Raw genomic sequence first — 16,590 nt, forward strand, 5'->3', positions numbered from 1 at the left:
GCACTTCTAGTGACTTCAGAGTGGTTGGTTTTCCACGCAGAGAGTGCAAGCCTTTTCTTGGAGCGTTGGTAAAGAAGCTCCCTGGAGAACCAGGCGTTAGAGTGTTTGACTTTATTGGTTTTCATTAGGGTGAGGGGAGCGATAACGTCAACAGCAGAGCGGCCACCATTAGAAAAGGGGCAATGTTTTCTGCGGTCGATTGACGTGAACTTCTCGCAAGGTCAGCTGGACATGGGATAGTAGGCCTAGTGGGCCCTTTTTTCGTATTGAGGTTAAATTGAATATAGTGGTGGTCAGACCACGGGATTGGAGTGTTGGCAGTGATTTGGATAGTACAGTTATGGTAGTTAATCCAGTCCAGGGTGAGTCCTTTGATGTGGGTAGGTTCAGATATAGTTTGAGCAAAACCCAGGGTGGAGAGGGCTTTATTTAGCGTATTGGCAAGGGAGTCCTTAGGGTCGTTAAGGCCTAGATTCAGATCGCCCAAGAGCAGGACTTGGGAGGTCTTTTTAATGTTGTCAGACAGGGAGAGGATGAGGGTCTCCTGGAATTTGGCAATGGGACCCGGAGGTCGATATACAATGTGCATGGAAATGGTGCAGTTGTGGGAGAGTTTGATTTTGAGTAGGAGGTAGTTGCAGTTGTGACCATGTTGCCATTCGACCTCCCTAATTGCGAGGGTTTCCCTGGCGATAAGGACAACTCCCCCACCTCACTGGAGAGTACGGCCTTTTCTGAAGATTGTGTACCCTGTAGGGATGGCGAGTGAAAGTGCAGGGCCAGAGCCTTCATTAAGCCAGGTTTCAATAATTATCAGGAAGTCGAGGTTATCGTTGATAGTGAGGTCATGAATATCGAGGGCATGGCAGGTACCAAACGTGCGTTGACCAGTGCACAGCTGAGATTAGCAGTCAATCGGGTGTGGAGGTAGGTAGTGGCATGGGTGCAGCATATGGCGCAGGTATGCTGGGTGTGACATGATCACCACAGGCAGGTAATGGCATGGGCACAGCATATGGCGCAGGTATGCTGGGCGTGACAAGATGAACACCGGCAGGTAATGGCATGGGCAAAACATAAGGTGCAGGCATGGTAGACATAGTATAATCAACACAGGCAGGTAACGGCATGGTTACAGCATATGGCGCATGCATGGTAGACATGGCATAATCAACACAGGCAGGTAATGGCAGGTAATCACTTACTTAAGTATTACAGAAACTTGTACCTGCTCATGGTTTGTTTATATGACAACTGAACCCAGATACGATTTGGTTTGTCTTTGCCGCACAATACAAAACCCTCAATCAATAACCTTTAGGTCCTAAAAATAAGCAAATACTCCCAAAAAGAAAAATAGTGAGTCCCACCTACAGAAAATGAGGCACATACACATGCCTGCCCCCCTGCTTACACCCATAGAGGTCCAATATTATCTATTACTGCCTTATAGGAGAGGTCCAATAATATCTTTTAATGTGCAAAGATAACTAGGTGCAACGAAATATGTCTGTTTTACTGTTGAAAAATATTTTTTCTCACTAATAAAATACTCACAATTAGGAGCGTGACATAATGTTTTTCTCCCTAAAATACATTTTACTCTGAACCGTAAAAAATAGAGAGCAACAAAAAAACACTTCAACATCTTTTCTGGAGCACTAGTTATCCCAAAGTGTTCCTCATCTCCCACTCTTGGCTTCCCATTTCTCGCTTCCCATTCCCTTCTCTCTTCATGCTCGAGTGAGGAATTCTGGCACGCAGTGCAGCTGAGTACAAGTTACCAATAAATGAGTAAATACATAGCTCTGAAATACTCATTACCAAGAGATATCCCTGAGGAAGTATGAATCACGCAAGAGATTCGTGGTACTAGAGATGTCACCTTGATGTTCTTTTTTTGGCTGTGAACACATTTTTAATTTCGCAACCGCTGAACACGCTGCTGCTTGTGATACCCAAAGGAGAAGATGCAAACTGCAGACGGATAAAGGATGTCATTCTCAAGGCAGCGGATGCAGGTGTTACACAAACGCAGAATGTAAATGGAAAGAGTAAATCAATCAAGAGTGGATGCTACTGTCTCTATGTCCTGACGGATCCCTATTCAGGTGTTTAAAAGTTACCATGTATCATCGAGGAGTCCTGATTAATGTGCCAAGTGTTGGAGTTCTCTGCAAGACAGTGCTTTCTAATGTATAATGTTTGGTTTTCAGAGTTGGAACAAATAAGAATACACGTGCGAGAACCGATAGAAGATTTTTTGCAAGAGGGGTTTTCGAAAGAGATCTAGAACTACAGTGTGGCTCCCATAACACACGCAATACAGGAAACCCATCACTAAACACGCGATTTGAACCTGTGTTGCTCTGCGTTCTCTTCCTTCCAGACGAACGCGTTGCCCCTGCTCTATGCTCTACACCAGAGCAGACCGGAACTAGCGTTTGACTTTGTCTTGAACTGGGTAACTTGAGATTGAAGGACTAACCATTACACCATATGCGTGTACTTGTACCAAGTGTAGCTCATGTTGACTATTCTTTCAGTCTGGTTCCCTCACACATCGAATCTGTGTGGCCTAATGTTTGTTATGAATACTGCACCTCCGAATGCTAAGTATAGATTGCCATAACATAACAATTACAACCCCTTTGTGATGGTTACTTATTGCGTATCCTAGGTACTGGTTACCTGCATGTGCAGATTAAGTCACTATCAACAGTGTTCAGGTTATGATTTCACGCAATATTTTAAACTAAGCTACAATGCACAGTGGGCTACATGCCAAATCACAGGTTTTTTGAACCATGTTTGTTCTCAGTAAAGGGGCTCCCACACGTTTGATATTGTTTGCAACTTTTTGTGGCTCACCTTGTTATTCAGTTTAGAAATATATAGAGTAAAATGCACAAAGAAATACTCTGGCATACCCATGAGTTACTTCAGTAGAAAGATCTTCCATTCACAAAGAGGCAACTATGAGTAACTGGCTTACCCTTGAGTGTAGAGGTCTATTCGATTGGCATAATAAGTTCCTATGAATACTACAGGGTTTAAGTCAAAGTTATATTAAACTTAATTGTGAATTGGCCAAATTCTGGTGACAGAATCTTATTATCCTGGGAAAACTCTGGAGTTTCACTGAAAATTTAATGGAATGTTAGTAATGGTTAGTATGTTGGCTTATATGTGTTTCTTTGTTTCAGGCGTGTCACAAATGCCATGGCCGAGGTCGCTACAAATGCAGTGGTTGCCATGGTGCCGGCAGGGTGAGTAACAGTGGCAAATCATAGAAACTTTGCTCACTTACCATAAATATGTACATTTTCCCCTTCTCATGTGTGTTGACCTCATAGCTAAGCTGCAGCTTCGTGCCTGCATCACCCATACTGCTTACAGGGCTTTCAAGGTATGTTAGGACATAACCTCATGCATCATACGTAAAAATTAAAATCACATTACCAAATTTAAATACAAGAACAAGTAAGGCAGAAAAAACATAAAATACAATTATTACACACAGCACTGAAATCCCACTATTCTATTGGGTAGTAAGCTGGTCAGTGTGAGGTGGTTGAAACGCAGCAGAGGCCAGGAGAAACAGGAGTCGCAAAATCACATTGTCCATGATTTTAAGAACGTCATCAATTACCTGGATTCTAGCTGATTTGGTGCTAAATGTATCCTGGAGCTCACTGAGTTGGTTAATCTGATCATGGAGTTGGTTGGCAAATGTCTTTCTGATGATTTTTTCAATAAATGGGAGGCTAGAGATCAGTCGGTAGGTACAGAAATCTTCTCGGCTCAAAGTGAGTTCTTTGGAGGAGACGTCTGATTAATCCTGAACAGTGTTTTACTGCCTTACAGTATCTTTTGTTCTTATATTTTCATGCATTGATTCAACATGAATTCAGTTATAGACAAATAAATACGTACATGAATAAAGAAATTAATCTGCTTTGATTGGGTGGATGGGCTTGGTCAGGGGCAGTTTTCTAATGTCCTTGGGAGAGATGATGGTGGATCGAGGACTATATTTAATTGCCTGGAGGTGGATGGTAGATACCTGGCTTACTGAGAGTAAGAGGACAGGTATGCTGGTGCAATGGTGGCCAGGCATGTCACAACACCCTCATATGTTTACCTTGTCCTTTCAGTTCTGGGTGGGATCCCCTATACATCTTTCACCAGAACAAGACAGACGTGTTGTTCTCAAAATAAGTGTCATTAACATTTTTAATCTCTTCCTGATATAGTGCAGAAATGGCTAAATGTTTGAACCAGATTCAGATCAACTCACTTTGGACAGTAGGGAAGAGATGCTAACAGTGGCCTACTTAACCTCTGGAGTAATGGCTTGTAATGCATAGCTGGGCAATGGGGCACCTGTACCCTTCTTCCTTGGAACAAGCAGGAAAGAGCAAGGTATCTTTATTTCAATATGTAGCAAGTACACTAGTGTTTTAATGAGGGATTTGGGATTTCTTCAGGACAATATCCAGAACACAGTATAATGGTGGTCTGACAAGCTGGTCTCCTTGGGATTCCAGGGGATTGGAGGCACAAATGTCATGGGAGAAGCTGCCATTTGTGATAATGTCAAAAGGCTAGATTTCATGTGGAATCCCCAGTCATGTCATGAGTGCAGGGTGTCGAGGAGAGGAAGTGGGCACTGGGATGACTGTCAAAGTCATGGCGGGGATTACAGTTTGGAAAACACTCATAGGATCATTTGAGAGCACAACGGTGGAGAAGCCAGGGCTTTAAGTTATGGGCTCCATCTCCTGGGATTCCTTTCGATAATACAGTGTACATCAAAAAGGTCACTACTGGTCCCCCCTTTGTTCCTCCCTGCTGCATGACCTGGGCAGCCAGCCCCATGCACCTTTTCTAGAGTCCCACATTGGTCCATTTGAGGGGCAATGAAACTTCAGTCTACATAGTGCTGTCACAATTCTCTGTATGCAGGAGCGTGGGGGTACCCAAAAGTCCTTTTTCTTTGTTTCAATATTCCTAGACAATCAATTACATTGTAACCAGATTCTGTGACACACACACCCGTCACCCAGCAGCGTTTTGTGCACGTCTTGTGTTTCTACTCCATCACAGAGATTGTAAGTAGGCTGTTCTGGCCCCTAACACTCCATAGTATCATCCAGTTGCAATGCCTAGTCCAAGATGATTTCAAGTCATGTTGAAAAGATACATTCAACATGCTTTTATGTGACACCTTACACATGTCAAACTAGTCGAATGCCAAAAGAGAAAATGTACACCCTCACAAATAAAAAAAAAATCAACCAAGAGTACTGTAAACTGGAACTTTATTGGTCAATGAAAGAGGAAGAGACACAGTAACTTACCTTCTACTGTGAAGAGGTCTTTGTTCTTCAAAAGTTCAGACATTTTCTTGGCCTTTTGTGGGATTGTTTCCATCTCCTTTCAAGGTTTCCTCACTTTCATGGCTGCCACTTCTCATCCCAATATAAACTGCGATTAAATCACAGGCCTGAGTTTATGGGTTGGATGGCACTGGGGGCAGAGACCACCACCTGCTAAGTGATTAAGCTCTGGAGTTAGTACATCGGGATTGCGGGTTCCCCACTCCATCCCCAGACCTGTATGTGTGATCAGTTCTGCCAATGGAGAAACCACAGGGATTTACAAGAACACTTCAGAATTGCCAAGGAGTTGAAGGTAGTTAGATTCCAAGGCAAGTGTCTCATGGAACCACCCATTTGGCATCTGTTATCCATATTGTAAGGTTAAATACACCAAATGTGTAGTATGCCCTAGGTTCACAGCACCATTAGAGTAGAGCTTTGTGGACACCACTGGCAACCATCTTCTTCCCAGAGATTTCAGTTGTAAAAGGGCTGAGGCAGGCACACAGGAGCTAAAGAAGGATTGGAGGCACTCAGCAACAGCAACTTTGACCATTAGATGTTGACACTCCCTAGCCCTGATGTAAGAATGTGTCCTTACAGAACGTCTTTAGCTAGGGCGAATAAGCAGTTGGGCCTTTCTTTTAAATGTTGGTACTTTTATATTAGGGATAAAATAACTGCGAAGTAAAGGGGAATATGGAATACCAACTCACACAACCTACTCCTTTCCAACAGGCAGTGCTAGAACTGACCACTCCCATCTGCCATGGAGCCACCAGGATATATCAAGGACACAGAACCATGTCCATAGTGGATTCTTATTGCTGGGAATGTTTCAGCACTATAAAGCTTAAAGATTTTTATGAGAGTTGCCAGATTTGCCAGAAGACTTCTAGGAGAGATGTGGGTTAGGCACGTCTTCAACTCCTGCTAAATATTTAGCTCCTATGTTGTAGGGTAGGGATGGGTGTCATGGTTTTCCGGCTCCTCAAAGGCCAGAATCTAGTATATACTGAGTAATCAATCCACCTGATACCCGAAAGTCTTTGTTTTAAGGTACACCACTACACCTAGCAGATCTATGAACACCTGATTCCTTTCTTATAGAGTGGGTTTCCCATAAGATTCTAACAGACCATGTGTGCATTTTTATGGTACACCTTATCAGTTGGCAAAACACTACCCACACATTCAGACTTTGTATTTTGATTCATAAAATATTATGTATTTTATGAATCAATATTATATATATTCTAAAGCTTCTCTCAACTCTTCTCCTCCCTTTATCTTCCAATCTCTGTTCTTCTTTTTCTTTGAAAACCTCTGGAACAAGGTGTTTGTTTTTATTTACCCTCTTATTTAGAATCTAACTCCTGTCTACCACCTCCTCAGTCAGGGGTTCAATCTGCTTGTTCTACAGAAACTGCGCTCTTGCATGTCACTAATGTCCTCAGTTCTTCTCTCCACGCTAAACATTACACATGTCTCATTATTCTTGACCTGCTTGCTGCTTTTGATTATTCTATTATTAGCTCAACTCTCCATTACGTTGTATATATGGATTCTTTTCTGTGATTATATTCTCAATATCTTTCTACTTGCACTTACATTGTTTTGTGGGCTGCCAATTTTTCCTGTTCTATACCTTTTTGTTTTGAGGCTCCACGTTGCTCTTTAGTTGGCCTTTTTTGTTTACCTTGCCCTTTGTATCCCATTCATTTCTATGCTTTTCTTACTTAATTTTACTTTTTTGGTATAATTTCGAGGTGCTTTTCTTTTTTACCAATTACTCAAATAGACCTCACCCTTCACTTTCTTACTGTCTCTCAGCAATTACCCTAATTGACCTTACATCCTCCTTTTAATCAAACTAAATCTGTTCTTTCACCAATCACATCACATTACTTCTCTTAATCTTACTCGTGGCTGCCATTTCTAACTCTCTTTCATGACCATTAATATTCTAACTCTTCCATTTTTTTCAGAACTGGCTTCCTCTTCTTGGAGGCTTCTCTGTCTATGCTTTTGACCCTCTCCACTCTTCTTTTCATTCTGCGGTTCATCTTCTCTGTTTCTTCTATTCTCTCATGCTCCTCTGTTACACGCATTACTTTATAAATTCACCTTTCTGGTCCATCTACCATTTGGTTTCTTATGCTTCATTTTTAAAATATGTGTCCATGTTCTTGATCCCTATACTCTTATTCGGAATGTTCAATCTTCTTCACTGTTTGTCTTGTCTTTCCCTCTTTCTTCCTATGCTCAATCCTGTTATTGCTCATTTGTGGTTGTGACTCCCAAACCATCAAATCACTTCCTTTTGTCTGTACATTTTGTTTCTACTCTTCCATCTTTTCTCTCTTCTTTATGATCTCACGTAATTTTCTTTTTGCATATTATGTTATCATTATTGCAAACCCCTCTCGATCCTTGTCTCCCTGCTAATTTCTGTCCTATTTTCTTCCTTTTCTTTCTATGATTTTAAAGTGTGTTGTTTACTCACAGATTGCCTCTTATTTCGATCATCACTCTCTTCTTCCAGCACACCAATCTAATCTCTGTGCTCTTCACTACATAGAAATGTCTCTTGTCTCCAATTTCTTCGGATCTTCTATACATTCCAAACTTTCTTCTATTCTTATTTTTGTGGATCTCTCTGACACTTTTGATACCATTGGTCACCCCACTGTACTCCACACTGTTTCTCCTCTTGGGCCCTCAGGATCTATTCTGCAAGGTTTCATTCTTATCTTGTGAATTATTCTTTCTCTATTTCATGGTCAGGTAATTACTCATGGACACTATAAATAAAAGAAGTCACTCAAACAATAAAGGGATTTATATATAGCAAAGGAGGTGAAAACATTTTCCATATGATGACATAGAAAGATATATTTCCCTGATGAAGACAAGACTTTGAGTAAAATTACAGGAGGTGGTTATTCATCAAAATAAGTAATTATTAATAGGCGAGAAGAAGCAGTTCTACAAAGAATGTCACAGAAATGTTCACATTGGATCCATTTTGTAATAAATAGGCTTGAAGACATTTGAGCGGAAATGTAAGATAAACATGTACACTAAGGTTATTTATTAAGAATGGATTATTGTGATTTATGTACAAGGCATACATTATTTTTCTAAAATTGATTATCAGAATTTGCTAACTAAAATATTCTTCATTAGCAAACTACCCATTTGATTAGCAATGTTGTACTAATATTTCTAAGGTCACCAGAAGTTATTTGTACCCAAGAAATAAATCAATAAAGCATTTTTGTGTCTTTAAAATTCCGCTAGACCTGCAGGTTAAGTAACGTAGTTTACCTACTTCATCTAAAAGAAATGCACTCGACCCATTGCAATGGATGACAACAAATGTAAATGTGCTTTCTGTAGAATGGTGCATGTCACCACAGGCCCACGTTATGCTTGGCACCCTGCTGCCACCCAGAGGCCAGCCATGCACAGTGAAACATTTATTTGACATTTACTGCAAACAGAGTACATGTTACAAAAAGGATTCAATCAATCCTTCATGAAATCTACTTGACTATATGAGTGGGCAAGTAGACTTTGCAAGCCCTGGATGACAGACTCTTAAATGTACAAGTTAGCTGCATGAATGCACACACGAAAATAGATACGATGAAAAGGTTCTGAAAACATTTTGGCCAGCTACCTCCCGCAGGTGCAAATATATAATGCAATCATACATTTAGAGCAAAGGGACCTCTGGAGGCTAACTACAGTGTATGGTATTGCAGTAGATCTGTAGATATACTGACTGGATGGAACTATTGGTCACTACTTTGTGTACACATCTAGTTAGTTATGTAAGAGGTAATAAAGTAAGAGACTAAGCAGAGTAGATGACATAGCAGGCAGAAAACTCAGTAAATTAGGTGGGATATTGTAGTTTGCTGCCATCTCACATTCAGAGCAGCTGGTATAAACAACAGGGTGATAAGACAGAATGCCAATGAGTATGGTATCAGCTCATGGGTGGAGCACCAGATGCACAGAGGAATACAACCTGCAGGTCACATAACTAGGTTTGCCATGAAAAGCATTTGGCCATGTTATCATGTACATTTTCAAAAGTATTAACTCATCAATGCCTCCAACAAAATGAAATATAGTTGACTCTATGAGTTTTAGATACACTAACCTAAACTTTAATGTAAAGCATGGAGATAATGCAGTGTTTTACAGTAGCAATACTGTAATGTTGCATTATGTAACAGCTTACATTTTTAGCACTTCCACACAGGTGTTTGCCACTTAAGAGTGGATGTGGTGTACTGCTGCACTCTCTTTATCGGGCACGTGGTCATATCTTCTCTTTCCTATCTGAGTGGGCGGACCTCTCTTCTTCCCTCCTTGTCTCAACCACTCACCACTCAATTCCTGCTTATTGCAGACTTTAACAAACACCTGGATGCTTCCTGTCCTTCCTCTGGACTCTTTCACGACCGCTCACGACCTCTGTGACTCTCTCACCCTCTATCCTCCCCTCTGGCCCAACTCACTCTGCAGGGCACACTCTTGATGTTCTGATCTCTACAGACCTTCCCCTTTCTACCCCTCTCACCACCATGGAGTGATCACTTTCTCCTTTCCTCCCAGCTCACTCTCTCCACCCCTCAGGCCAAGCCTACTCAAGCACTGCCACCTACCTTCTCGGTTATCCGACCGATGAAGCGTGTGTCAGTTAAGGCTTTCAGCACCACTTTCTCATCCCCCTCTCCCCCTTTGGCTGACTCACACCCTGACACAGCCCTCTCCATGCTCCACTCTTCTATATCTGATACTCTCGATGTTCTTGCCCCTGTCATGAGGATCCACTTGAAGCTCAAAGTCAAGTGCAACTCCTGGTACGACTTAAATACAAGTGCAGGGTGGCTGAGAGGAAATGGCACGCTTCCGTTACATCCTCTGACAAACTGGCCTGCTGCCTGCTCCAAAGGCAACACTGGATCTTTTTCCACACCAAGAAGAGAGCCCACATCCAAGTCTGTGTCTCTGTGGCATCTAAGAACTTGGCTGAACTCTTTAAACTCTGCAAGGAGCTGGCCAATCCTGCTGCAGTCTCTTCCTCTCCCCCTGCCCCCTCTACTCCCTGCTTTTCCTCTGGCCCATCTTTGGCCACCTTTCCTCCCACCTCTCTTCCTTTCCACTGTTCTCGCCAGACAAGGTTTCTAGTCTGATCTATGAAAGTCTTGTCAAAACAGGTTCACCCCTGTTCCTCCAAAACCATCAAGGATCACATTGACACCTTGGCCCCTGCTCCTGACTTCTTCAACCACTCCTTCACCTCTGGAGTCTTCCCTGACCCCCTGAAGCACTCCCTTGTGTACCCTTTTCTTAAGAAACCCTCTGCCGACATGTCCTGCCCGGCTATCTATTGCCTAATCTCCAGCACTCCTTTCTTGGGCATACACCTGGAAAATCTGGCCGTCTCCCAGCTTAATCTTCATACTGAATCTGCTGGTTCTCTCCATGACCATCAGCCTGGTTTCAGAGATGCCAGAAGCATGGAAACTGCTCTCCTGAACATCCATGAAGACCTGCTCTCCAACCTCGATTCCAACACTCCCTGTGTCCTCATCTTAATTGATCTCTCTTCTGTCCTTGAAACCGTCAACCATGCCCTCCTGCTCAACCGTCTCTGTGATAACCTGGGTATCACCGATCAGGCTCTGCCTTGGCTGACCTCTTTCCTCTCTGATTGACCCTCCCAGGTCCAACTTGGGTCCTTCCTCTCCTCTATCTCTATCTCTACCTGTGGTGTTCCCTAGGGGTATAACCTCTCTTCAACCAATACCTGGCACTTCTTTCCCACAATGTATACAAATTCCCACCAAAACAGCTTCCTTCCTTCACATCCTGAGTTAGTATCCGCCCCCCCTGACACTTCTATCTCCACCTATTTAACATAAATTTAGGTAGACCTCCATGGATTTTCAAAAAATATGCATATTTTATTATTAATAAAACACACTTCTTTCCCACTGCATTGCCACTCTCTGTCCCAACTTTCAGTGCTATGTGGCTGGTTTTTCATTTATATATGTGGATGACACTCAACTCATTTGCAGGATCCCTTCCACCTCTTTTACTCCTTCTCCCATCTCTGACTGTCTGTCAGGAGTGGTGTGCCACCAATGATTTCTGCTTTAATGCCAGTAAGACCGAGATTCTCCAAATCGGCACACCTATTCCCTCCTTTCCTGTCACTCTCTGGCTGCCTCTCTTGGCCTTCTTCCTGCTCCCACTTGTGAGGATAAAAACCTTGGAGTCATCTTCGACTCCACACGCTCTTTCTCTCCTCACATCTATGACATCTCTCAGAAGTCACACTACCAGCTGCACCCCCTCAGAGGTATTATTCCTTTCCTCTCCTTCGCCCAGAAGCTCACTGTCTCCAGAGTTCTGGTTCTGTCTAGGTTGGGCTACTGCAACAACCTCTTTCTAAATGTGCCTGCTTCTACTCTCTGCCCTATGCAACTCATCCAGAACAGGTCTGCAAGACTTGTACTTGGCCCCAAGTCCAGTATCTCTCCAGGACTGAAATCTCTGCACTGGCTCCCAGTGGCTGCAAGGATAAAGTTCAAAACCCTTTGCATTGTCCATAAGGCCTTCTGGGACCTCAATACCTTCGAGTCTCTTTTCCTAAATATCTTCCTTCCCAAGCACTTTGCTCATCCGCCTCCAACTCCCCGAGGGTCAGCCGCTTCTCCAAGCAATGAGTTGGTGGTAGATCTCTTTCTTCGGTAGGGTCCTCCCTCTGGAACACCCTCCCTGCCTCCTTGAAACTTTAGGAGAACCATCTTGGTTCCGGAATCACCCCAAAACCTTACTCTTTGCTTCTGCTCTCTCTCCTTCTCTCCCCTGCTGATATCTTGGCTGAAACAGAATCTGCTCTGGTCACCTGGCTATCCTTTGATCTCGGGCTCAGGTCCTCTCCTGCACCAGTATCACACCTGCACTGCCTCCATGGGACCCCTGCACTTGGGGACTGTTTTCTGTATCCCTACAGTCCCCTACCAGCCCTTGATACCTGATGTCTGCATTTACCCTTGCGCTTGCCACCAGCTGGCCGCACTTTTTACTTATTGCTTTATTTATTCTATTTATTTTTACTGTCAATCCCATGTACTGCACTGGCCCCACAACCCCACACTTTCCCCTTCCCTCTTTCCTGCACTTGCACAATCTCAATTTCACCTGGCCTAGTAACATCGTTGTCTCTGTCTTCCCTCTGTCCCCCCTCCCTTGACTCGTTGTGCCTTGAAACACTTGTGTATAGGCGCGTTATACATGCCATATCATATCATATCTCTCCATTAAACCCTCTGAACTTGCAGTGAACAGGGAACAGGGGGCAGAGAGCCCGAAGGCAAGAGAGGAATGCAGGCTGAGCTATGCTTTCATTGAACAGGGTAACTTAAATAGCTAGCTTACTACACAAGTGTCAATTTAATTAGCAAACCTACAGAATTGCATAGTAAATTGCTATGCAACACTGATTATATTATGCTTTGATAGATATTGTCTGTTCCTAAATTCATATATTTCTTTGTGAGAAGAAATATAAAGGTATATGATTGAATGCATGTGACATACGTATTGTACTCTATCTTTGCAATGTTAATACTTTTTTGTAATTTAGTCATGCATGATTTTGCACAGGCACTTTTGCCATTGTATAAATGTATGTTTCAAATAACAAATTGAGTAATATGATAACATTACATTTTTATTCCAACTATTTTTTGCAATAATTGAAGAATATGGATTGATTCCAGATAAGGCAAAATGTATGGAGTGATTATTATTTGAAGATGGGAATAAAGATACTAAATTATTTTTTACTCAGTAATTTCTAGTATTTTCTTGAGACTGAAAACAATCATCAAGTAAACAGGTTTGATCTAACAAACCAGCAACATCTGATAAAGAGTCCTGGTTTTTAACTTGGTGTTACCACATGTATATTCACAGAGAGTTGTTATGCACATGAAATCCCTCAAAGAGATAAGGAAATAAGAATGACTAAATACCATCTTCAAACAAAATAGATAACCAGGACTCTACCATTCCATTGTATTTACCAGTGAAGAATTCAAAACATTGTAAAATGGTAAAATAGCTTGAAAATTTAAATTAACAGCCAACATAAAACACTCAATTTGATCGTAAGAACTCTTGGGAGATAGAGCTGGCAGTTGTCAGCATATTGCTGAATGCTGACCCCACAATCAGCTACCAGACCCCAGGGGCCCCATATAGGAATTAAATTAAATAAAGGACAGGATGCAATGAACCTGCTTTGAAATTTAGTGAGCGTGTCAGTTGGAACAAGTCGATTTAGGTCACTTGAAATTTGCCTCACTTGCTAAACCTTGGGAATCATATGCTACCTCCTTTTGGTGCTCTTTTTCTTAATCCTGCCCAATGTTTACCTTGTTTAAGCTGCCTTCCACCTCTTTTCTTTTGGCAGCTGGTTAGCTGCTGTAAGTAGATTTAGGTCACATAACCTCGGACCTGCCCACTGCTGCTCACTGCTAATCCTTTGGTGCCTCTTTGTTGGCACCCTTTTCTTATCGCCACCCCTTTCTTTCCTTACTTAGATTGGCTTCCAGCTCAATTTATGTATCATTGGGTCAGATGGTGCGAGAGGATTTGGGGCAAGTGTCCCCTTCCTTACCTATCTGCTAATCACTGCTAATCGTTTGGTGCCTTTTTTATTGGCACACTTTTTCTTAAGCCTGACACTTTCTTGGTTAAGATTCCTTCCATCATTTTTCTTTGGAAGTTTGTCACCTGGTGCAAGTGGATATTGGTAGTGTGATATCTTTCCCACCCACTTAAACATGCCAAATTATTGTTTGATGTGAAGCACAAAGAAAAGGTAATTCCTTTAAAACCAAAACCTTACATCAATGAGATCCTTCCAGCCACCATTCTTACAAAATGTAGCGTCCTGCCTTAATGGCTCTTGTAAGTATTGTCCCTGGCTCCCACAGTGATGGTACATTCCCAGACATCTTAAAAAAAGAGTTTACACACCTACTTCTGCTCCAGGATTACTAACTAGGATATTTTCCAAATGCAGCACTGAAACAGCTACCATCCAGGTGATCACCACTGCCCTTCAGAATTTCCTGGCTGTGTCGACCATTACACACTACTCACCCTCCTTGCACACAGGATGGGATTCTCTGGCACAGTCCTGAATTGGATCATATCCTACCTATCTGACAGACCCTATCCAGATGGGCCCTATCAGGTCCAAACACCACCATGTCACCTCTGGGGTCCCTCAGAGTTCCATTCTCTACTCAACCATCTTTACCCTGCACAAAAAGTACTGGGCTCACTCTAAGACATGACCAACTTAATGATAAACAGGTGAACCTGTGGTACATAGTTGTATCTAAATGTCTAGGACTCACGAGATATGACTTGCCTTTGATCATGCCTTGAAACCATTCAAACATAGATGACAAGAGTAACTTAAAGTGTGACCTCAACAAGACAACATTTGTACTCCTGGGCCACCCCTACAAACAGCACCCACATTAAATGTGGCTGTAAGAAATGTTCTGGGATCAATCCTCAGTTCACCAACTCAGCAAAATGCCTAGGCTTCATTATTAATAGCAATCTATCCTTCCAACAGCACATCATGTAAAAGACTTACACTGCTTGGTATCGGAACACTTTTCTTCAGAGGATCAAGTCCTTCATCTTGCCCAAGGACATTTGAAAAATGTATCAGACCCTGGGGATATGGCACATCAATGGGGCAACAGCATGGGAATGGCTCCTTGCTGCTCACCTGAATCCCTCAACGTGACCCATCATGCCACAGTTTGACTTATCAACAGCTTTAGTACATTTGTCTACAGCACCCCAACCTTGGGCACAAATTACACTGGCTCACCATACCGGCTAGAATCTTGTTGTTCAAAACCACATGCTTCACCTACAAAGTAACCGCTGCAGGTACACGGACGTACCTGATGTCCAAACTAAAAACATTGACCGGAATAAGGTCATCTAGCACCAAGAAGATCTGCAGACTGGAAGCTAGACTAGCACGCAAGGAGAAAACTAGGAAGCAGTCTTTTTCATGCTAAACTCCTTTCCTCTGAGACTCCATCCTGGTGGCAATCCATACTACTTTGCAAATTATCCAGTTAGGACAGAACTGAATGCCTGGCTCTTCCGACAACACTTATATGTAGCCCAGATTGTGGCTATATTGTTCACTCCTGCATCTGTAGATTGTATTTTGCCAATTATTGCAAATTTTTACTTGGATGCATTGTTAAAATCTCAACACCAATGTTTTTCCCTGTTGCCTGGACAATGCTGCATTGTGCCCGGGCTAGGTTTGCATTTACAAATATAAGAATAATATAATAATAATAATAATAATAATAATAATAATAATAATAATAATAATAATAATAATAATAATAATAATAATTGACCCCCTTTCCAGGTAACCACTTTGTAAATAGTTTCCCTATCAGCAACAATGGCTGGATAATACTTTGTATGGTTACTTAGTTGCATATGGTAATAACGCTAGAATCTTTGGTTCTTTCTCTGTGGAAAAAAACAGTATAATTTGTTAAGCAAGCTAGTTTAAAACCTTTAATTGCATACAATTTCAAATATAGATTTACTTTTTTGACCCTCTTGAAGTAGTACATTCTAGGCACTATGTTCGGTACAACATTAGTGGGTTCCATGTGATAATATCGCCGCAAAAATATCGCCATACAAAAATAATCATTGGGGAGAAAATTCCATAGTGGATTAAAAAAACCTACTAATTTACATAGTTTTAAAGAATGTACGTTGTAGAATAGTTGCATAGCATTGACTTTACAAGACGATTTGCAGTAAGACTACCTATGATGACATATTTGAAGTGTGTTCCAATGAAGGGTGTTTTTTAATGTAGTTGGATACCTGTTGGCTTATTGTAACTGTCTTGGATTTAAAAGTACTAGTGTAGTATTTTAGATTTAGTTAGATACCATTTGGCATATTCTACCTATTTATTGTGCTATACTTTAGTGACTACATTTGGGTTGAAGGAATAGTAAGTGGGCATTTGTTAGATTTGCTGGAAATCTATGTTTTGGAGTAACAGAAGTGTTGTTACATTCAAACCAACCAC

General features: G+C 41.9%; 1 protein-coding gene across 1 annotated transcript in view; it reads left to right on the forward strand.

Annotated features, from left to right (window-relative positions):
• Nucleotides 1-16,590, forward strand: part of LOC138565860 (protein SSUH2 homolog) — a 276,132-nt gene that overhangs the window by 95,810 nt on the left and 163,732 nt on the right. The window contains exon 4 of the mRNA XM_069643020.1: nt 3,207-3,269. Coding sequence (XP_069499121.1) covers nt 3,207-3,269 — 63 coding nt within the window. The remainder of the gene's footprint in view (nt 1-3,206; nt 3,270-16,590) is intronic.

This window comes from Ambystoma mexicanum, chromosome 2p (assembly GCF_040938575.1).
Source record: "Ambystoma mexicanum isolate Mex_15411 chromosome 2p, UKY_AmexF1_1, whole genome shotgun sequence".
Taxonomy (NCBI): domain Eukaryota; kingdom Metazoa; phylum Chordata; class Amphibia; order Caudata; family Ambystomatidae; genus Ambystoma; species Ambystoma mexicanum.